At 37.2% G+C, this 22,293-nt stretch overlaps 3 protein-coding genes across 7 annotated transcripts in view; 1 reads left to right on the top strand and 2 right to left on the bottom strand.

Annotated features, from left to right (window-relative positions):
- LOC113239344 (tight junction protein ZO-1) overlaps positions 1 to 2,140 on the bottom strand; it is a 212,423-nt gene extending 210,283 nt beyond the window's left edge. For all 5 annotated transcript variants that reach the window (XR_003311180.1, XM_026476295.1, XM_026476296.1 and 2 more), the window contains exon 1: positions 1,849 to 2,140. Coding sequence is in view for 4 of the 5 variants with exons in the window: in XM_026476295.1 (XP_026332080.1) it covers positions 1,849 to 2,140 (292 nt within the window). In the remaining variant the exon portion in view is untranslated. The remainder of the gene's footprint in view (positions 1 to 1,848) is intronic.
- Positions 2,141 to 3,286: 1,146 nt separating this feature from the next.
- On the top strand, positions 3,287 to 22,196 carry LOC113239379 (another transcription unit protein). Its single transcript, XM_026476362.1, has 11 exons — positions 3,287 to 3,409; positions 6,125 to 6,212; positions 6,922 to 7,548; positions 7,625 to 7,737; positions 8,018 to 8,188; positions 10,447 to 10,610; positions 11,671 to 11,888; positions 13,649 to 13,811; positions 16,163 to 16,378; positions 19,010 to 19,187; positions 21,338 to 22,196. Exons 1-11 carry the CDS (start codon positions 3,379 to 3,381, stop codon positions 21,547 to 21,549), a joined length of 2,181 nt encoding a protein of 726 aa, XP_026332147.1. The 5' UTR covers positions 3,287 to 3,378; the 3' UTR covers positions 21,550 to 22,196.
- LOC113239380 overlaps positions 17,427 to 22,293 on the bottom strand; it is a 20,888-nt gene continuing 16,021 nt past the window's right edge. Inside the window, exons 4-5 of the transcript XR_003311185.1 lie at positions 20,302 to 20,306; positions 17,427 to 17,437 (exon numbers count right to left, since the gene is read on the bottom strand). The gene's annotated coding sequence lies outside the window, so the exon portion shown is untranslated. The remainder of the gene's footprint in view (positions 17,438 to 20,301; positions 20,307 to 22,293) is intronic.

The following is a 22,293-nucleotide window of genomic DNA, read 5'->3' as shown; positions in this document are numbered from 1 at the left end:
TCCCGTGTAGGGTATCCACCAATATGATACGAAGCTCTTTCGTCTAATAACAGGTCCTTCCTACGGGGGCCACAACCCATGTTATCATAAAAAAGTTAGGTACTGTTTCTCATTACTTTTCAGTAGTAACTAAGTACACAAATAGTACAACTTAAAACTTGAGCAATTTACGATAACCAAGTCACCGTCAAGTAAGTACTTACATGTAGTGTTTATTAAGTCATGTGGAGTTATCGAACAACGTAATCTGCGCGAGCGCTTGTTCCCAGAACTGTCGCGACCGTGTTTTAAAGTTTCTTGTAATAACAATAACACCACAATTATTGTAAACTCGTCAGTTCGTCGCGCTTTGCAACCAATTTCACACAAAAAGCTGTATGTTACACGTCCACAGAGTCAAGCAGTAGAGTAGCAATACAATGTATCATTTTTGGATACCTAACAAAAATTTTAACTGTTTGTGAACGACATGAGGTGCATTGACAATGAAAAGACGCCAGTGGATTCGTAGCTTCTGGAATTATAAAAGGTCATGAAATTCTCATGAAAACACAAATATATTACCAAAAGGCTGCCTATGTAGTAGCCAGATAGTATTTACACATGTAGGTAGTTGTTTGTCACAATAATTTGTTACAATAAAGTAATATTATTAGTTACTCCTGTTTGGGTACTTCCGAAAGAGAAAGAAGTCTAAAAAATAACGCGATTTTATATAAGTTGGTTTGGTATTGTGAGACCAAGACGGCTGAAGTTTATCCAAGAAACGAGACAAAGCCAAGCGAAATAAACCAATTTAAAACTTCATTAAATGGATGTAATTGTGCACCAACGTGATTTAAAATTTAAGATTATTTATCTTAATACCTTAGTAACTTTGGACAATGTAGGTATTCTATCTGACATTGAGGGTAGACTTAGGTTCGTATTCTAGAACTCTACTCAATGCTCAAGTCAGGATTTGAGTATGGTTTAAAGCACTCGAAATCATACTCAAATCCCTGCCATTAGTGTCGTATTTCCAGTGCTTGTGTTCCCATTGCAATCCTGACTTGAGCATCGAGTAGAGTTCTAGAATACGACCCTTAGTATTCATAAAACTTCAAAAGACTAGATTATTTTACAAAATAAAGAGGCGATTTCTTTGAGATACTGTAAAACAAGACCAAATATGTAAACAACTTTAAAGGAACTATAAAATGCAGATAAGGATTGTTCACAGCGAACCAAAAACCATTAGAGAGCAGACTCTTCATAGAACAGTGATTCCCACAAAAAAGAAGGGTCGATCTACTTCCGATCAGATCATACCCGCATAGTTCAACATCACTCGCTATACTGATTCGGTATAATCTATTTAAATTTAGCCCTAACTCTTTGTATTAAAGACTTGTAGTAGTTCGTACAGCTGCATTCAAGTGTTTGTAAAGACGTTCCCCTCTTTTTGGACAGCGGTCATGCAATTTTTCAATCAAATTCGTATTGGCGTTCGTGTCTTCTTGCAATCAGTCATAGTGAACCCTATTTTTAGAAAGTTCGTTACGGCAATTGCGATTAGCTTTTGTTCAACAATTTGTGAGAACAAACAGATATTAGAGTATCTAAGTTTATCTCATTGGATATTGACGTTAAATAAGAAACTTGTATTTTATAAGTAAGGTAGATAACAAATAGTCGATACACCAAGTTCTCGCCTACTTAATACCGGTACAGTAAAGTCCTAACTTTGTTACTCATCACTATTAGGTACCTACCTACGTATTTTTGATATCATAAAAGATTTTTTCTTAATTCGGGTTACCCTAGAAATATAGTTCCAACACCTAGATTATTTGTACAAAAACTTACCGTTTAGTATGAATCTGTTTTTGTCATTCATAAGTTCCTTTGCGAGCTTGGGACATTCCTTTTCGAGTACGGAGCACACCTCACTCAACTTCGCGCCACTTTGTTTACTAACAACTTCTACGAAATAATTACACTTATCAGAGTCCGCCGCACTCGTAATCAATTCAAGGTCATTGAGACTAAACAGTCCCTTTTTAACCAAAACATCTAAGACGTTTGTATCGCAAAGTTCGCGGAGTAATACCGACTTGTGTCGTATTAAGCCGACACAAACATCACCGGCCGCAGCCATCGTTCAACTAACTAAACGAAAGAAATAAGCCTGCCATTGAATCGGTCCATTCAAAGTGGGAGCAGATGCAAGCGAACGTGCCGCTTTTGCCTTTGTGTCCAGTCTTGAACCTTGGCTTGGGGCAAATACTAGCAGCTTGTGTTCGACATCCCGTTTTTTGCTTTTGTATTGAACTACGTCACACTGGGTACCTGGCGTCCTGCTGTAGTTAGTAGTTGTGTTATTATTGACCTTACAACTGACGAAAGGGATAATACCCTTCAATCTGAAATTAGCTGAACAAGCATTATGTAGCTATTTTTATTTGATAAATATACCGTGATGTTTTTCCAAGCTACTCATAAGATAAAAAATAATTTGGGTTTTATCATGGTTTCATGTCTCTTTTTACTAGCTTCATATTTATTATAAACGTTTTTAAAAGCCCCAGGGCGGCGGCAATAAATACCTATATAATGTATCTATATGGCATTGGCAAATGACACGAACAGTGAACATTTTACATATTAGAAAATACATGAAAAGGAAGGAAACGAAAGTAGAGGCCTACCTACATCCAGCAGATGGAAAACAAAAACTCAGATGACCATTCGTAAAATAGTATAACGTATACAAAATAACATACTAACAAACTATACATTAAAATATGAGAATGTCGAAAATGTATCGTTATAACAAATAAACACCGAAATATCCTCTTTTAGATGTATAGCTCATAGGTTTAGCTATTATTAGATATTGTTACTACCTGAAAGTAAGATTCATTAAAAATATTTCCGAACGGTCAGAAAACTGTCATAAAGCGTTTTTTTTTCCATTCGTTCGTTGCGGGACGAAATGAATAGACAAAAGAGCACAAACCACAAAAGAGATCGATCGGTATGCTTGCTTCGTTCGGTCGGTTAGCAATTGTTTCGTTTTGGTTTGGTGCGTCGTCGTCATAACGATAACCTAAAAATTGTTACTTACATAGCAAATATTATTATACTTTAATAATTAAGTATTCTGATACGTATGGCTAATTAGCAGTTCGGAACGATTTTATTTAATCACATAAGCAAAGCATGTTTTGTAGAATTTTGAGAATTGCGATAAAGTTTCGTTTAGGTAACTGCTAGAAAGTTATTCTTTAACCTGATTCTAAGTTCATTAAAAAGTAATAACAGCGTTTAGATTTACTCTTAGGGAATCCAATGCGGTTATTGAATTACCAAACAGTGTATTAGAAATTCGGAATAATGGCGCCGAAAACAAGAGGACATTTTGACGGTAAGTACCTCGTTTATATAAATTTTAGAGCCTTTTTGCCATTAACTGTGAAACGTAATGAATCAGTGTGCTAATTTATAGTGTCTTAAGTGAGAATATTCTCTATATAGTCCCAGAGTATAACCTAAAAGAAGTCACCTTCCAATAAAATTTGTTTGATGCTCGTGTCGCTATAAAGATTTATAGTATACAGTTTATAGCATTTGTAAAAAGCTGTTTAGTGCCCGAGTCGTTAATTTATTACAAAAAACAAATTAACATATGCGATTTTAAACCCGAAAAATAGTTTTGTTTCCTATACCCACATAGCATACGCGAAAATCTAATAACTCGATTTATAGTCCATATTTTCACTAGTACAAGTGACAATCTGTATTTTAAGTAATGTATAAATTTCAATTTTTGTTTCCTATACCCACATAGCATACGCGAAAATCTAATAACTTGATTTATAGTCCATTTTTTCAGTAGTACAAGTGACAATCTGTATTTTAAGTAATGTATAAATTTCAATTTTAGTGTTTAGGTGTTTAGGTCAAGACAGTTGTGTAGTCAGATTTATAATATTATTATTCTTCTTACTGTATCAATGAAAATACAGGCACTTTTTTTGGACAAGAAAGTTTATGTAGCTAATATTTTACTGTTTATGTAGCTAATTTGAGACTGAGAAACAAATTGATTAGTTCTTTGACAAATTTTGAAATTGTAAGCTTTGCCGCACACAATATGGCAATAAAAGTTTATAACAAAGTACCTCTTTGAATAAGAAACATTGGAAATAATTATGTGTCCGCAAATGTTCTGAAACGTTAGTTGCTCTTGAACTGTTTCTATGACTTGCAACAGTATTTTGATAGTAAAAGTAGATGATAAATAAATTAACAAATAAACAATGCACACACTCAACATAGCCCCGCACTAGGGAAACCCTTTGTCACGGGTGCCATGGACACACACATAGACAACCACAAATTACACCCAAACTCACGAGAGAAATAAATGTAGGCCATACAAACATTTCTCCCGGCCCGGCAATCGAACCTGGGACCTCTGCATGGCAGTCCGGCATGGTAACCGTTTGGCCACATAGGCAGTTTGATACTATGATAGTTATAGTAATTTAAGTTCACATTAATTTATGTATACCTTTTAGTATTCATATTAGTATAGTGAAGTAGGTAATTACAGTGCCCTTACAGGGTTTATGTTGGAATGTAATAATAGGTTTAAGACCTTTTGTACCACATAAAGCAATAAATTATATGATGACTATGTCACACACTATTATTACAGCACTAGTAACTGCCAAGCCGAACTGTGCATGGGATATGTTTGCCATTGTGGTGAAAGGTTTTGCTAACAGCATCAGGTACTGGCCGATTGTTGCCTAGTTTGAGCCAGATGTATTAGGAATACTATTCATACAACATTGCAGGGAGGCTCCTTTCACGTACACCACATTGCATGACTGAAGCCTCCTCTTGTATTCTTGTTAATATTGTTTATGTTGAATATCTCACAGGACATTGGCGAAATCGCCATTTTTTTTTTGTATAATTTTTAAAATAATATTAAACTACCGTACATAAAAGTAAAAGTAAAAATACTTGACATTGGCAAAATCATTGATTATTTTGATGGAGCCATAACATTTAAAAGAAGAAGAAGAAGAATACTAAACTACCGTACATGGTTATTTTTACTTGACATTGGCAAAGTCATTGATTATTTCGATGGGGCCATAACATTTAAAAGAAGAAGAAGAACATTGTTTATTTTACATTTCTGCTAAAAAACTAAAGATATCATAACATTTCCTGTGCTGTGTTGCACTAATAACGAAATTGACATTCTGTTATTCATTGCGTTTGTTGCAGAACGATACAAATAAAAAATCATTTGTCATTTATGCTTGGTTTGCTTCATTTGGTTAACTTTTTTTCATATTGGTATATACAAAAAATAGTTATACGATAACCTAAAAATTATTACTTGCAATAAAAATTAACAAATATTATTTTACTTTAATAATTAAGTGTTCTGGTACATATGGCTAATTGGCATTAGCAACTCAGAACTTATCTGGTCACATAATAAAGCAAAGTATGTTTTTGTAGAATCTTGAGAATTGTGGATTACTAATAAGGTTACGTACAATGATCCTCTATTCTGCAAGTGTCAAGTCTATAATGAAATTAATAAGGACAAGAGTTAAGACATATATTTTCAAAGTCATCCTGCATTTCTGAAATCTTGCAATCTTAAGATAATGCAATAGTAATAATGCAACAGTAACAATGCATTGGTCAGCACATTACTTTTGTTAATTTGGTTTGGTAATTTAAGTTATAATTTGTTAAGTGTAAACTCTTCCAGTCATGTTATTGTAAGGTATTTGTTAATTTTTTAGCAGTGTTAAAATTAATATGATAATGCTGTGGTTAGTAGAATGCAGATTTATTCTTCTATTTTAATTTATTAACTTGTATTCTATAGCTGTGCCAATAAATAAATAAACAAATAAAAAACATAAATGGCAATAAAAAAAAGTGGTAGTTTTTTAAATCTTATTTCGTGATATTGAAGTAAAGTTATAAAATATTACTAATAAGGTTCGGTTCTTTGCACTAGATTAACTTCAATGGTCTTTTGTTTAAGAAATTAGATTCCAAAACATTTTTAATTTCATCATTTATTTTTTATTTGTTTCAGATACTGACTCGGGATCAGATTCCGAAAGTTCAAGTTCCAGTCGCAGTAACAGCCCTGCTGTGTCAGGCAAAGCACACAGTCGATCGAGGTACTTATACTATGACTTCTTATGATGTTGATTTTGTGAAGCGATGGATGATAGTGAGTCAAGTATAGTGCTATAGTTTAATTTATTAATTCAGTCTTTGGTTTTGTTTTTTCATTTTTATTGTTATTTTTTAATTAGTTTGGTTTCACGGCGCATTGGTTATGGAACTGTAATGCCGTGTAAACATATTTACAATAAATAAATAAATGTTAGGCTTTTTCTATATCCTATATTTTAAACTTCACCTAAAGAGTTGTCTACTGAGTAGTTTGAATCTACACTTGATGATGAACAGCAATAAGAGAAAATGGTTGCTCTGTAGCAGTAAGGCTTTCTTTTCTATTTTAAAATTACTTATTATTGTGAGTTTCAGACATAACACCATTGACTTACAATTATATGGACGTCGGGTCCGCGCTAAAAAGTGTCCGCACTTGTAAGGCGCTAAAATCGTATACAGAGCGCGACACTCCGCTTTAGTCTTCATTTGTTCTACGGACAGCGCGATACTGCGATGACATAACAATTTAAATTTCGAATAGGTTGACTTGGGACATTTTTTTCGTGGTTTTTGTAATAGACCCGTCGTCCATTTATTTGTAAGTCAATGCATAACACACAAAAATTTTTATACTTATCGTGTCAATTTCAAGTTTGGAATGAAATTAAGCAAGAATTATGATGACACTTTCTACACTACTCTTTACAGGTCTCGCTCTGGAAGCGCAGCTCGCTCAGGCAGTGAATCTCCCAAATCTAACGCTTCTGCTAGATCTCGTTCTCGGAAATCCTCCAATGCTTCTCGCAGCAGATCAAATTCTCCAGCAGGTTCCAACCGTTCTGGTTCAGCTCATAGCAATAAATCAGGCACTCACAAGTCGGCTTCTTCTAGCCCAAAGTCTAATGCTTCCGGAAGCCCTAAGCGCGCGTCGAAGTCTAGATCCAGATCTCGTTCAGGGTCAGCCAGTGCTCGTTCTGGTTCTGGTTCACCAAAATCTCGCTCTGCCAGTCCCAAATCAGGGGCACAAAGCCCTAAATCTGGGTCCCATAGTGGGAAATCCCAGAGCCCTAAATCCCAATCCCAGAGCCCTAAATCTAATAGATCTTCAAAGTCTCGTTCTGCAAGTCCAAAATCTGCAGGTGCTAAGAGTCGGTCACGTTCGAAATCCAGTAGCGGAAGTCCTAAAAGCAGGAAGTCTCGGTCTCGATCTGGCAGCGCGTCATCAAGGTCCAAGAGTCCCGAAACAAGGCCCGATGTACAAGACAGCAGATCGAACTCTCCAAATTTGATGATAGATGATGATCACACCAAGGACAAGTCTAAAAGTAGATCAAGGCAAGTTTTGGTATTGTAATTTTAATTTTTTCATCTATTTTCTTTAATCATATTACACCTTAAATTCGTTTTTCAGATCGGGCTCAAGACAATCCAAGTCTAAATCAAGGTCACGCAGCAAGTCTAAATCGAGATCGAAAAGCCGTTCCAGATCGCAATCTAGGAGCTCAGAAGAAAATGAAGTTGTTGGTAAGTAAGTGAGCATGAGTATAACACAAAATTAAATGTTCTTTAAATTTGTCTGCTAGTATGTAAAGAAGCGAAAGCATTTTATTCATAACGGTCACACAGTCTATCTTCTCCACATGGGATGCAGACATAATAGAATATCAATGTTGAGAAGTAACATAGTCCTGGACCCTGAAAACAACATTCACATTGTTAATACAAGAAATTATACTTGGTGACAGCCTTGTTAGCCAATTTAAGTATGATATGATGAAAGTTAAGTATACTCTTAAAAATTCAGCAGGTGATAAAAAGAAAAGAGCTGTACTGTCTGACTCGGAAAGTGAAGGGGATAGCAAAGCTGAGAAACGCAAGAAGGAATCGGACAGTGGCTCAGACACCAGTGGTAAACCAAAGAGAAAGACCAAGAAACTCCAGGACTCTGACGATGACAAGGCCAAGGACGACAATGGTATTATTTGTTTTCTAATGCTTAAACATAATACAGTTTCACCCACTTGTCTAAGCTAAAAAAGGAACTATTGTTGCCATATTAAAAAGCCAAACTCACTGTCAAGTTACTAGCAACACTGCATAGATACTAGTGACGTCACTCATGTCACATTCTCTGTCTGTTTAATTGTGAAAAACAATTTAAAATATACGGTTTTCTTGCGGCACAATAAATTTGTCAGACTTTTCTACAATTTCACCTTGATGGTCCAGTTTTTGAATGGTCTGGAAGTTAATCTTTTAAACAGGGCTCCAAGTCTGGTAATTTTCTTGTAATATCTGGTCATTATAATTCCATTGAAACTATTGAAATTATATAGCAATTATGATAGTCTTCATTATTCTGCTAAAATCTAGTTGCAATGGCAGTAGAGTGTGTATCTCAGTAGAGCATAGATTTCCAGACTTTTTGGCTCTCCGCCCACTTAGGCAATATAAAAATTTTCAACGCTCACCACCACGCAAAATAATTCAAAACACGTATTTTTAACTCTTCTTTTTTACTTCCGACATTGTTTTGTTTTGAGAAATACGTAAGTAAGTGTCGAACTTAAGTACTGCTTATCTATTACACACGAAACCGCAAATGAAAATAAAGTAAATATTACATTGTTTATATAGGATTGCATAAGCAGCCGATTGATACAGGAATGCACAAATCGGTTTATTTAACAAAAACTTGTTAAAACATGATTGCTCGCGGTCTATTATCTACGAAAATTACCTATCTAGGAATACTAATAACTATTAAAATGCGAAACTGTGTCTGTTGCTGTGTTGTTGTTTGTGTCTACATTCATTTCGAAACGGAGCGACCAGTTGACATGATTTTTATTTTATGTATTCAATAAAACAAGACAGATATATGAACTACACGGAGAGGCGTAAAGGGGGCGTTACCGCCCACTTTGGGAAAGGCTGCAGTAGAGTGTCAGTGGAATGGCAGTGATTTCATTCATTCATTCAATCACTAACGATCCATGTTCCCCAGGAGCATATAAATGATGTTACCATACTAAAACTGCCATGGAAATTTTTATGCATATCTTTAGTTTTATTTCGTTTAATCAGCAATTTGTTCTTTTTTTTTATAAAAAATAAGTGCGCATTTGACCTCCATCTGACCTAATGAAAAGTGACGATGAGGTCGAGGATGTAGCATGCACACCTAAACAATGCCTATGCACTCTCGCCTTGAAAACGTACAAGTTATAGCGTTCGGGAATTCCACTCCCGAGCCGCTCGCCATACAAATGTGGAAGCGAAACGCTTCGTGCGAATCCGGGGAATGTCCACAACATAGGGGTGGAACCCCCGCCCACGTCTAGTCTCCCGTTGATGGTGATATATCCTGTAAAATACCCATTGACTTATAATTATATGAACGTTGGGTCCGCGCTAAAAAGTGTCCGAACTTATAGGGCGTTAAAATCGTATACAGAGCGTCATTCACGCTCTAGTCTTCGTTTGTTCGACTGACAGCGAAGCAAGCAAAATTAGACAGTACTGCGATGACATTACAATTTAAATTCAACGTTTTAGCTTTTTCATATTCCTTTACATGTCACTACGTTTAAATAGGTTGACTTGGGACATTTTTTTCGTGGTTTTTGTATTAGACCCGTCGTCCATTTATTTGTAAGTCAATGAAAATACCGATAAGCTGGCAACTCTACGGCGGTGTTCAAGGCTCTGCAGCTTCGCCTCTACTAATTCCGAGTCTCTTAGGATGCTTGTCTATTGAATCCAAGGTGATCAGTTGGTATTTATGGGAGCCATCCCATAAATTGCAGCAGTACTCCATACACGATTGGACTTGTGCTTGGTATAGCTGAAGCGACTGTCCCGGTGTGAAGTAACGCCTAATCTTGGAAGGGGTGCCAAGCTTCCTGGCTGCATTTTTGGTCTTCAAATTAAATATTATAATATTTGTACATTACACCATTGACTCGCCAATGAAGAGCAGAATGAAGTGAATGGTAGCTCGATGGTTAGCCACTGACAACACACTACTCTTAAATTTTAGCAGAATACCAAACGTACCCCAAATTCTGCCATTCGACATTTGACATAGACACTCTATCGACACAGAACTGAAATGACTTAAAATTAACAGACTTGGGACCCAATTCGTATGTAATGCCCGAAAGAACCGAATTACTTTAACGGACGACGTTAGAGTCGCCTTATAATTTATTGAGTTCAATTTTGTGACAGTGACGGCAGATGCGCTGTTCGGCGACGCGTCGGATATTAGTACGGACGAGGAGGCCGCCAAACGGACAAACAAGTCGCGGTCTCGGTCGCGCAGCCGCAGTTCCGATCGATCGGACGACGATCGCCGCCGCTCCGGCGATGAAGCGAAGGCCAGTAGCGATGAGGTAAGCTACCGATACCGTACATATTTAGTCGGATGCAAAATCGTACAGGGCCTCTGGCGGTCACAAGAAGAAATATTGCCATCAATTCTTTTAAAAGAATTCTGTGTTCTTAAGAACACACTTGATTGCACCACAACTGCCCACGCTATCTGCGCGTTGAGACATGGCATAATAAATTCTAGATTATCAAAATCAGTCGTATGGAAATAATACAATAATATACAAAAAAAAACAGAGTACCGGTTTTCCTATTCATATTTATTGCATGTCACATACATTGCTAATTATAGATGTTACAGTGTTGGGCAGTTAACATGTGACGCCCAACAAGGGCATGGCAAGTCCAGAAGACAGAGTTGTTTTCTTACTTGTATATTGCTTCATACATTACTTTATAATATTATGCTACATAATTTATTTTTAAAAGGTTTGAAACAATATCGACCGATGTGAGTTATAATCTCAGTACAGAGTACTAAAAAAACCGACCTCAAAAGTACTTGGAATTACATATAATTGCCAAGTTTTATTGAAATCGGTTATTGGAAAATGCGCAAACCCGAATTAGGGGATTAGTTCGCCACGATACGGGACTTAACACAGGAGACAATAAAAATCGGTTCTCACTACTCAAAGTATATTGAGAGGGAAAAACGCCATGAATTGAAGAATAGCAAAATCAACCATTAAAATAATTGCTCCTTATAATAAAATTTAGGCGCTATTTATAAAAATGAATCTCATCATCATGCATGAACAGCCAGCTTACAGGTGGATGATTTTCTTCAAAATTAAATGGGACCACGATGGAGGAGGATGATTTTCTTCAAAATTAAATGGGACCACGGTGGAGGATACCCTCTTTCCAACAAAAAAGAATTATGAAAATCGGTTCACAAATAGCGGAGTTATCGCGTAACATACATACAAAAACAAAAAAACATACAGTCGAATTGAGAATTGAGAACCTCCTCCTTTTTTTAAAGTCAGTTAAAAATGGGCTAAGCGACATTGGAACATCTTATTTCGTCGTAGAGTAATTTTGTTTTCCATATTTTAGCAAGAAAATCGTACTAAACCTAACGATGAAGAGGAGCCAGAATTACCAGAAACACGTATCGACGTCGACATGCCCAAAATCTGGACGGAGCTTGGCAAGGAGTTACACTTCGTCAAACTGCCAAATTTCTTGTCAGTAGAAACACGTCCTTACGACCCCAGCACCTATGAAGACGAGATTGATGAAGAAGAAACCCTTGATGAGGAAGGTCGAGCCAGGTGAGTGAGCTGAATTTCAAGTACAACACAGTTTCGTGAACTTTACTAAGTCCTGAAATTGTGGTACAAATAGACTTTTGACGTCAGAGTTTGTGTTCTCAGTAAATTAGTACTTTGCCAACAAAACCATCTAATATCGAGGGATTTTTTTCTAAGTGTTCGATTATTGTATTAATAATTATAACTAGTCGAGTAATTTCACAAAAATAATTGAATAATTACCCATCTTGACAAAAAAGAAAAGTGCCTCTGTATATTTCTAGATATTTCCAAAGCTTTTGACACCGTTTCTATCCCTTTACTCTTGTCCAAATTAGAAAAATTCGTATTAGGGGTCCACAATTAGAAATTTTCAAAGATTATATATCTAACCGTACTCAAGCTGTAAAAATCGGAAGTTATGCGAGTGATGACGAGCAGCTCTCAACTGGCGTACCGCAGGGCAGTATTCTTGGACCTTTATTCATTACGTATATCAATGACCTGTGCCAACTCCACCTCCCAAACTGCATAACCTACGCTGATGATACTGCCTTACTAATTCACGGATCTACATGGGAGGAAGTACGTGTACTTGCTGAGAATGCCTTTACTTCGGTAATGAGATGGCTGTCCTCCAATTTACTCACAATAAATTTAACTAAAACATTTTTTATCCCTTTCGCACTTAGACAAAACTTCCACCCCCCCCACTAAGACCTTCTTTATAAAAGCCCATACCAGCGAGAATCCGACACATAACTGTACTTAACCTTTCATTATAGCTACTAATCAAATTAAATACCTTGGTGTCACTATTGACCAAAACCTCAGCTGGCGCAACCATATCAATTCTATGTCTGCAAGAGTTCCTAAACTCATCTATGTCTTCAAAAACCTTATGCTAGTAACTGATGCTAAAACCCTCTACATAACCTATTCTGCCCTATGTGTGTCTTTGCTCACTTACTGTTTGGGGTAGTGCACCAAAAATAACTATGATAAAATTGGAAAGAGCGCAGAAGGCGGTCCTTAAAGTTATGTTTAAAAAACAGTACCGTTACCCAACTTCACTCTTACACGCCGACCTATCAGTTCACTCAGTAAGACAACTTTACGTACTACAAGTAATCTTGGTAAAACATATGTTATTTATATGTATGTTATACATATGTTAGTTATGTAGGTCCGCTGTTTCGTTCCGTGGCTTAGTTGGCATAGCATCTGACACGGTTTGCTCGAAGACGTCGATTCGAATCTGGCCAAATCGAAGAAATTTTTTCTAAGTGTTCAATCTTTGTATTAATAATTAGAAATCAATATTCTCAAACCAGAAACAGAACCTTTTGGAAAATTGTGTCATCAAAGCATACTACCACGGAGATTTTTTATACAAACCCGTAGAGATGATCTGTGTGTTCATTATTCTGCTGCTTTGGTACTAGTAGAAATGGACTGTTGCTCTTGCAGTCGCTTTGCCACCCTTAGAGGTGGAATATTTTCTTTATAATTTAAATGGGCCCACTACTGAGGTACCCTCTTTCCAACAAAAAAAGAATAATAAAAATCTGTGCACAAATGCCGAATTATCTATATACAGATGAATTGAAACCCTCCTTTTTTGAAGTCGGGTTAATAAGTCATGGAATAAAAGCTGTTGTTTATGTTGTTAGTTATATAATTCTGAGAGGTTGTTAGTATTTTACAAATATTACTTATACACGTAAAAGTCACCTTTTTTTGTGTCGGGGTTAAAAAATGACAATGAACAATTTCAACAGATTGAAGCTAAAAGTGGAAAACACGATTCGTTGGCGTCAATCGTTCGACAAGCAAGGCAACGCTATCAAGGAGTCGAACGCTCGTCTCGTCAAATGGTCCGACGGCAGCATGTCGCTGCATCTCGGCTCCGAGATATTCGACGTTTACAAACAACCGTTACACGTAAGTATACATTTACTCGTTGTTAAATCAAACAGGTTAGTTTTTAAGTCTTACCATGTTGCAGAATTATTAAAAATTTGTTTCTTCTGTTACCTTCTACCATCGAGTATGTAATCAGAAATAGAGACGAAATGTCATTTAATTTGTTTGAAAACTATTTTGCCAAATCATTACTGTGACAATTGCGCTCCGTTTGGCCAGCCCGAATTCGAAACAACTGACGGGTGTCGTCAATTGTTTCACTTCAAATCGACCAGTTAACTTGAGCTTTGCTATAATGGACGAATATTGCAAAGATTCCGTTTGTTTTGTAATTAGATGTTTTGCTGTTTTTCCCTACACCACCAAACTAAACTGCACGCCATTGTTAGAGATATTATCTTTATTACAATAAATACAGAATATTTTTGGAATATACGGAGACGTACGTCCAGGTCAGTTGTTGACGCTGTTCTATTTCAGTTTTCTAATTTGTGATTTCAGCGCAAACGAGAGTTGATATTTAAAAGTGATATAAGGCCCATTTACCTGCTGAATTGCCAGGGATGGATGGCCCTTATTTCGTCTCTGTTTCTTGTTACACATTTATACCCGATGCCTTCTACTTAGTAGAAAAGTAATTAGAATGATGTTATATACGTAGTCAGTACAGCGTACTAAAAATCCGACCTCAAAAGTTCGTGGCATTTATTTGCCAAGTTTTATTGAAATCGGTTACCGGAAAGTGCGCGAAACCGGATTCGTACCCTGGTTTGCCACTCTTAGAGGTGGAATATTTTCTTCAAATTTAAATGGGATCAATGCTAAGGTCACCTCTTTCCAACAAAAAAGAATCATTAAAATCGGTTCACAAATGCCACAGGTTATCGCGTGACATACATATAAAAAAATACAGTCTAATTGAGAACTCCTCCTGTTTTTGAAGTCAGTTAAAAACAGTAATTAGCACTGATTCTGTAGATAATGTCACACCCGATGCATTGCGCAGCTGAATTTCTGTAATCCAGGGACGTTGAAATTTAATTATCCTCTGATTTCATTTTTACTTCAAATAACTGTGTATTTAAAAAAGTCTCTAGGCCATATACTTGGTCAAAAGATTAACTCAGTCCAATAATAACTTAAAAGTTTTAAAAGGAAGACTTCCTTTCTTGGAATTATTTAAAGGTGTCAAATATTACTAGAAACATTTATTTTTGGTAAATTCATCATCGTTTATTTGTCTTGTAAAAAGTAAGGGAGCAAAAATTGTTATTTATGATGTTAGTTATAAAGTTCTGCGAGATTGTTAATATTTTTACAAATACCCTATATAGTGAAAGAGGTCAATATTTTTTACTTTATCCCACCACCCCCACCATTATAGTTAAAACACGACCTTGCGCTGAACGCTTTCAGCAGATTTCCACAAGTTTATGGTAGCAGTAGAATTCCTTGTGAAATAGTGCGTCCAGGATAATACTGCCAGTTTACCTATTTCTTCCGCCAAGCAGTAATATCAGCATTACTGTGTTCCGGTTTTGAAGGGTAAGGGTGCTGGTGAAATTACAGGCACATGGGACTTGTCAACTTATGTCTCAGGGTGACGGGCACAGTGGTAGGGCCCCTCAGATCTTTGCAATTTAAAGCCCTGAATGGTACTGTAACTGTTATGGACAGGCGTGTAGCTTACCACCAGGTGCACGACTTGTTCGTCCCATCACTTGATGTAATAAAAAGAAACTTTCGCCAGGTCATTGGTCTACCTTGTAGTGGTCTGACCACGCTGTGTCTTCTACGTCCTTTCAGCGTACAAGTCAATATTAAAAAATTTACATGATTAACAATATATCATAATGTTCGTCAAATCAGACTTGGTTGGGCAGCTTTCGGGAAGCTCCGAGACATCTTCTCGTATAGAATACCGCAGTCCTTGAAGTCAAAGTCTTCGAGCAGTGCGTGTTGCCAGCGCTGACCCACGGCTCTGAAAGGTGGTCACTAAATTTAGTAAGGATAGTCAAAAAGCTCAGAGTCACTCAACGAGCTATAGAGCGGGGCATGTTCGGCATTTCTCTACGTGATCGAATCAGAAATGAGGAAATCCGTAGAAGAACGAAAGTGAAGTGGCAGTGAATAGGGCACGTAACTTATTCACACAACTCGACAGAAAGGTTCTCGTGTGGAGAGCACGAACCGGGAGGGGTTCAGTGGGACGGCCCCCTTCTAGATAGACGGATGACCTGGTAAGGGCGGCCGATAATCGATGGATGCACGTCGCTTCCGACCGGATAGTTTGGCAATCTTTGGGGAAGCCTATGTTCAGCAGACGTCTTCCAGTTGATATGATGATGATGATGACATATTTGTTCTAGGGCGACCATAACCATCTGTTCGTGAGGCAAGGCACAGGTCTGCAGGGCCAAGCCGTGTTCCGCACCAAGCTCTCGTTCCGACCGCATTCGACCGACTCGTTCACTCATAGGAAGATGACGCTATCGCTCGCTGACCGCTCTACAAAGACCTCCGCCATCAAAATTCTATCTCAAGTCGGAGCTGATCCTGATGCTGACAGGAAATATCAGCTAAAGGTAAGACAACTTAAACTCATACTCAAAGTCATGATCATTGGCCGTTAAACTAAGGCACATTGGGCAAAAATCAAATAAAGAGTATTTACAATTATTAATACAAAGATCGAACACTTAGAAAAAAATCCTTCAATACGGCTAGACGCGAACCAACGTCTTCCAGCAAACTGTGCCAGACGCTATGGCAACTAAGCCACGGGACGAACTAGCGGACCTTGCGGATGTTTCTATGTGATTGTTGCAGATCTTTGTTTTTTACCGTCGCGTCATCTGTGTCTGGGGGTCTACTCTCGATCTCCGTCTGACATCCGTCCGAAACAATTACTGTCAAATATTCGACAAAATTAAAAGACAAGTATCATGTATGAAGCTTCATTCGCATCACGCGTCTTTTCATTTGGTCGAGTATTGCTTATTTGGCAGTAATTGTTTCGGACGGAGATCGAGAATAGACCCCCTGTATCGAATCTAGCCGGCCCGAAGGAGTGTTCGATCTTTTAATAATTATAACAAACTAGTGAAGTAATTTCACAAAAATAATTGATATCATGATCAAACATCGTGACATACAATAAACTTAAAAACAATCAAAGAGTTAGTTCCCTATTTAGTAGCAATAAAGTCCTTTGTAAAAGAGTTCGTCCAGGGAAGTACTGCCACGTTACCTATTTCTACTGCCAAGCAGTAATGTGAACATTTTGTTCCGGTTTTAAAGGGTAAAGGCGCTATTACTGGCACTTGACTTTTCAACTTATGTCTCAGAGTGAGCCCTTAAGATCTCTACGATTTAAAGCTATGAGCGGCACTGAAACTGTTATGGACAGGCGTGTCTCTTATCACCAGACTTTGCCTTGCTTGTCCCGTTACTTGACACATATCTAAAAAAAAGCAAATTTCTTTATTAATTCTTAGGGTCGTATTCCAGAACTCTACTCAATTTAAAGCACTAGAAATCATACTCAAGTCCTTGCCATTAGGGTCGTATTTCCAGTGCTTGAAATCATACTCAAGTCTGCTCAAATCCTGACTTCAGCATTTAGTAGAGTTCTGGAATAGACTCTTAGTTTAATTCGTTTATTTATTCAATTTAGTGAAATGTAAATTATTTATTAGTCTTGTATTTGGCTAGACTGTAATGTAATTTATTGGTGTTTTAGAAATAAATAAAAAAAAAGAAAAATTGGTATCTTAAAAATAAACCGTACTGTTTTTGCACCGTACAATATTTTTGTTAACTTACCAACCAACAACCTACTTATTGCATGTGTAAATGTTCATCAAAGACAGTTGACAACTCGCGTCACTAGCGATCATCACAGATAAGCGTTCGAATCTATAACACTTTTTACTTAATACATCAACTTTTTTGTTTACGTCAACTCAACGTACTTCATCCTAATCTACTTAACTATTACTTTGACCAGGCGATTGCATCGATGCAAGCGCCGATAAATCCCAAATGTAACGATGCAATCGCTACTTTGTATCGATGCAGCCGCGCGCTTGCATCGCTGCTTAAAATCGCGTGCGTGTGAATGTAAACTATTAGAGACTCCATCGCTACTGCATCGCGTTTGCGTCGCTGCTAAAGGTCACCGTGTGTAATCGCTCTTAAACGTTCAGAGACCCAAATATCTGGTCCTTCGAGCCGGATATAATAATAACAATAACGCACACCAACATAGCCCCGCACTAAGGTAACCCTGTGTCGCGGGTGCCGTAGACGTATAGACAACCACAAATTAAACCCAAACTCACGAGATAAATAAATGTAGGCCATACAAATTATATTTTATTATGTATTGATATTACGTATTATTATGTATTGATACTTCGCAAACTTTATAATAATTGACTAAGTAAGTGTGTCTTCTACATAACCCAATTACGTACTGACCTATTGAAAAGTACTGACGTATTGACATACGCGAGCAGGCTGTAGACAGTATAAATAATGACCACTGATAAAAAAAATCTATTTCCACTCTATCATTGGTTGCCTAGCAATAGTCATGTCGAATTTGGCTACAGTATAGTCTTATACGGGGAAAGACAGTGTTTTACATATATTTTTTATAATACCAAGTGATGGGACGAACAAGTCGTGCCCCTGGTAATAAGCGACACGCCTATCCATAATGCTCTGGCCACACAGAGGACGACGTGCGGCTGGCGCGCGTTTCGTTTTCTCTCCTATAGCACGCCTTTCTGGCGGAAGTCTCCAGTAGCGCCCCGATCCGAGATCCGTGCCCACTGGACGCTCTCAGGCCCGCTACTTAGTTTTAAGTTTTAGTTTCTAGCTTATTGTAGGGTTTGTAAGCCTTCAGCTCGCCCTTTTTTTCGGTGGCGCAGTCAAGGCCATCAGCGGCCAACTGCAACATTAAAAAAATATTTATATATATAATTATATATTAAATATTTATGTATTATATAATAAAATATTTATATATTAAAAAATAATATATAAATTTTAAATTATATATATAAAAAAAATTCTCACGGCCCGGGAATCGAACCTGGGACCTCTGCGTGGCAGTCCGGCATGGTAACCGTTCGGCCACGGAGGCAGTTAGATAGGCAGTTCGATGTCAATCTATACAGTTTAAAAACAGTTGATTTTTAATATTTCAGAAAGAAGAAATGGAACTACGCGCAGCAATGCGTTCTCGCGCTTCAACTCGGCCTAAGAGACGGTCGGGGGCGGCGACGAGCGCACGGAGCACAGGTTCCCGGGCGCCAGACGACTCTGACGACGAAGGTGGTGTTTCGCTCGCCGCTATCAAGAACAAATACAAGCAGGGGCAGAAAGGTCAGTCGCAACCGTAGACAAAGATTGTATTAGGTTGACCAAAACGCCTGTGCGGTATAAGTGAAAAACATTAAAAAATTATTATCTTTGTTGGCCATGTTGATCTGCAATATTTTGCTATCAGTTGTAACTTTCAAACTACACTTTAAAAAAATGTTCTAAAATACCGCTGTAAGTGTCGTTTGATAGTCTCTTGGTTATCGAAGTCGTGTCTGTTTAAAGAATTTTATAAATACCCGAAACAAGTCTCTTTGAAGGGACTATGTCAAATCTATATGTTCAGGATACCGAAAAACTTATGAAATAATAATAATGTTAGGAGACTCAACATATCTTGCTTAGTCACTGACGTAATTCACCTAAATAGGTTTTAATATCTACGGTAAGAAATAAATTTCTAAATAAACTCACGTACGTTACGGAATAATTCTACAGTCGGCAGACTAAAGCACATAAGTCAAAAAAGTGCTTCATTTGTTAATATATAATTATATATTTTTTGTGTAGTTTTTAGTGTTGGAAGTTAAATAACCTCTAGAATAAAGTTCGAAATTTATGAAGTAGTAAATGTATTTGACTTATGTGCTTTAACCAGTAGATGTATTAATTTAAATGAATGATGTTGGGTTTTGACTTATGTGCTTTAGTCCGCCGACTCTAGAATTATTATTTAGCGTAAAGAGCAAACTTTGAATGCACTTCGCAACTGACATCAGTTAGCTACTACGTATTTTTACGCGTGATGTGATACTTTATTGCGACTAGGCTAATATATAGTTAATATATTATATAAATATATTAAACACTGCAAGCACACAAGCACACATAACATTATGAAATTTGAGTTTTGAGCATTACATTATATGAATGGGCCCCAGTGTGAAATATTTCTGTACTTTTTTTAAAATATCAAGTTACGGGACGAACAAGTCGTGCGCCTAATGGTAAGCTACACGCCTGTCCATAACAGTTGCAGTGCATCTCAGAACTTTTAAATCGCAAAGATCTGAGGGGCATTACTACTGTGCCCGGGTTTATGAAACGAGCCGACAGGCGAGTACTAGAACATAAAAACATCACACGCGTGTTTTAATGCCTAATTATGTACAGTTACATACACTGCTTTATCTACACACGTATATACTCTGTGATGTGTTCAGGAACCGCATGTTACGACTGGCGAAATGGCGGCAAATAAAAACTTTTCTCACGCATGTCACACAACCGTAGGTTTTATTTAATTCATAGACAAACTAGAGTCGGCCCCAACTAGCATATCGTTCGATATCAAGTAACGTGTGAATTTTGTCAAAATTGTTTGCTATAATTTTGTATAACTTTATCTCGATTTAACTCGAATTAACTTCATCTGGACCGATATTAGAATTGAGGTCGAATCAAATTGTTTTGTTTTTCAGAGATTTTCAAATTTGAATGTTATTCGATAACATTCAAATTATTAGAATATAATAACGTCGAATTCGATGTTAGTAAAGCTATAATAACATTTTTACAGATAAGAAATTTGTTGTAATAAAACAGTTTATCTTTATGCTGTTCGTAATTTGCGGTTTTTGAACACATCACAGAAGATTTATGTTCGTTTTGGCGCTTTATGCCAGAAACGCAAAATGCCAAACGGGCTAAATGTCAGATTCGCAGAATGCCAGATTCGCAGAATGCCAAACCCGCAGAATGCCAAACCCGCAGAATGCCAGTAATTAAAATTTTCGTAATACCTAATTGAAGCTTGAAAGTTAGCAAGTTTCTATATGCCAGAAAGATCAGATATTTAGTAGTTAGAGGAAACTATATTTTGTTATTAATAAAACATCGGAACCTCGTTTCATTATCATCATTATGTCATCCGAATGACATCCACTACTGCATTTAGTTTGTGCGACTGGAGGAGGAAGGCATGATCCTGGCAGTGATATTTGGCATTTTGCGAATCTGGCATTCTGCCCGTTAGGCATTTTGCGTTTCTGGCATAAAGCGTCAAAAGCTTTATGACATTATACGTGTTTAAATAAAATACTTTAACTAAAAATTAATTCAACCGTAACAATTGAAACCACTAAAAACTGCCACATTTTTCTTGTTCACAGACTTAGAAATACAATGTATTTAATTTAATGTATTGATTGCAGCATCAACTGGTGCTGCTATATATTCAACCGAGTCGGAAGGATCCGACATCGAAACACGTCGTGCTCGTAGGACAGAACGCACCAAAGCCATAAAAGACTCTGAAGATGATGGCAGCGATGCGAACGAAGAAGCGGGCGAAGAGACACCACAGCATAGCGGAAGTGCTAGTGGAAGCGCAAGCGGGAGCGGAAGCGGTAGCGGTAGCGAGTGAAACTCTAATGGTAACGGATAATACGTGCTTGTAAACTTATTTTTAATATAGTGTTAATGTGTGATTCATTATATCGTCACGCGAGCAATTTTACTATATAATAATAATAATGGTACTATGTTTGACAACCTCACTAATATGAGCAACGGAATTCACTCTTTAGAACCCATTTATAGACCAGATCATAGACCAGAACCAATTAAAAAAAAGCTCAATTTCCCAAATTAGAGACCTCCTCATCCGGTGTCCACAATGTAATCGCCGTCATCGAGGTCGTCAGAGGTTTTAAATATAATCGTGTATAATTCGGTTTTGCAAAAAATAAATGTGTGCGTCTATGTTTTTCGTAACAAGTAAGACAAGAACAGGAGTTAATTTTAGATTACACGAGTAAATTTGACACCTTGTATGTATATTCATTGGTACTTCGTTTTTTTAGTTTTAGCTTTATTTTGGGTCTTTTATAAGGCGCAATTTCATACCATGTATTGACGCTAGGATGCAAGAAAAGTCTTGGTTTTCACAAATACTGAATATAATGAGACTGAGTACTGAATATTCAATGAATATTGAAAAAATAGCAAAACGATGAGGACGATTCGTCGCTCCGTTCTCGCAAATTAAAAAAGTGCTGTCAGGATTTGATTCCGGGACCTCCTCATCTAGCGTCCACATTACTAGTCGCTGGCCTACTGACCTCCTAAAAATACGTCTAAGAAGGAAGCACGGTTCAACAAATATATT

Source organism: Hyposmocoma kahamanoa, unplaced genomic scaffold (assembly GCF_003589595.1).
Source record: "Hyposmocoma kahamanoa isolate Upper Pololo Valley unplaced genomic scaffold, ASM358959v1 99879, whole genome shotgun sequence".
Lineage (NCBI taxonomy): Eukaryota > Metazoa > Arthropoda > Insecta > Lepidoptera > Cosmopterigidae > Hyposmocoma > Hyposmocoma kahamanoa.
This window is presented reverse-complemented; position numbering and strand designations above follow the sequence as displayed.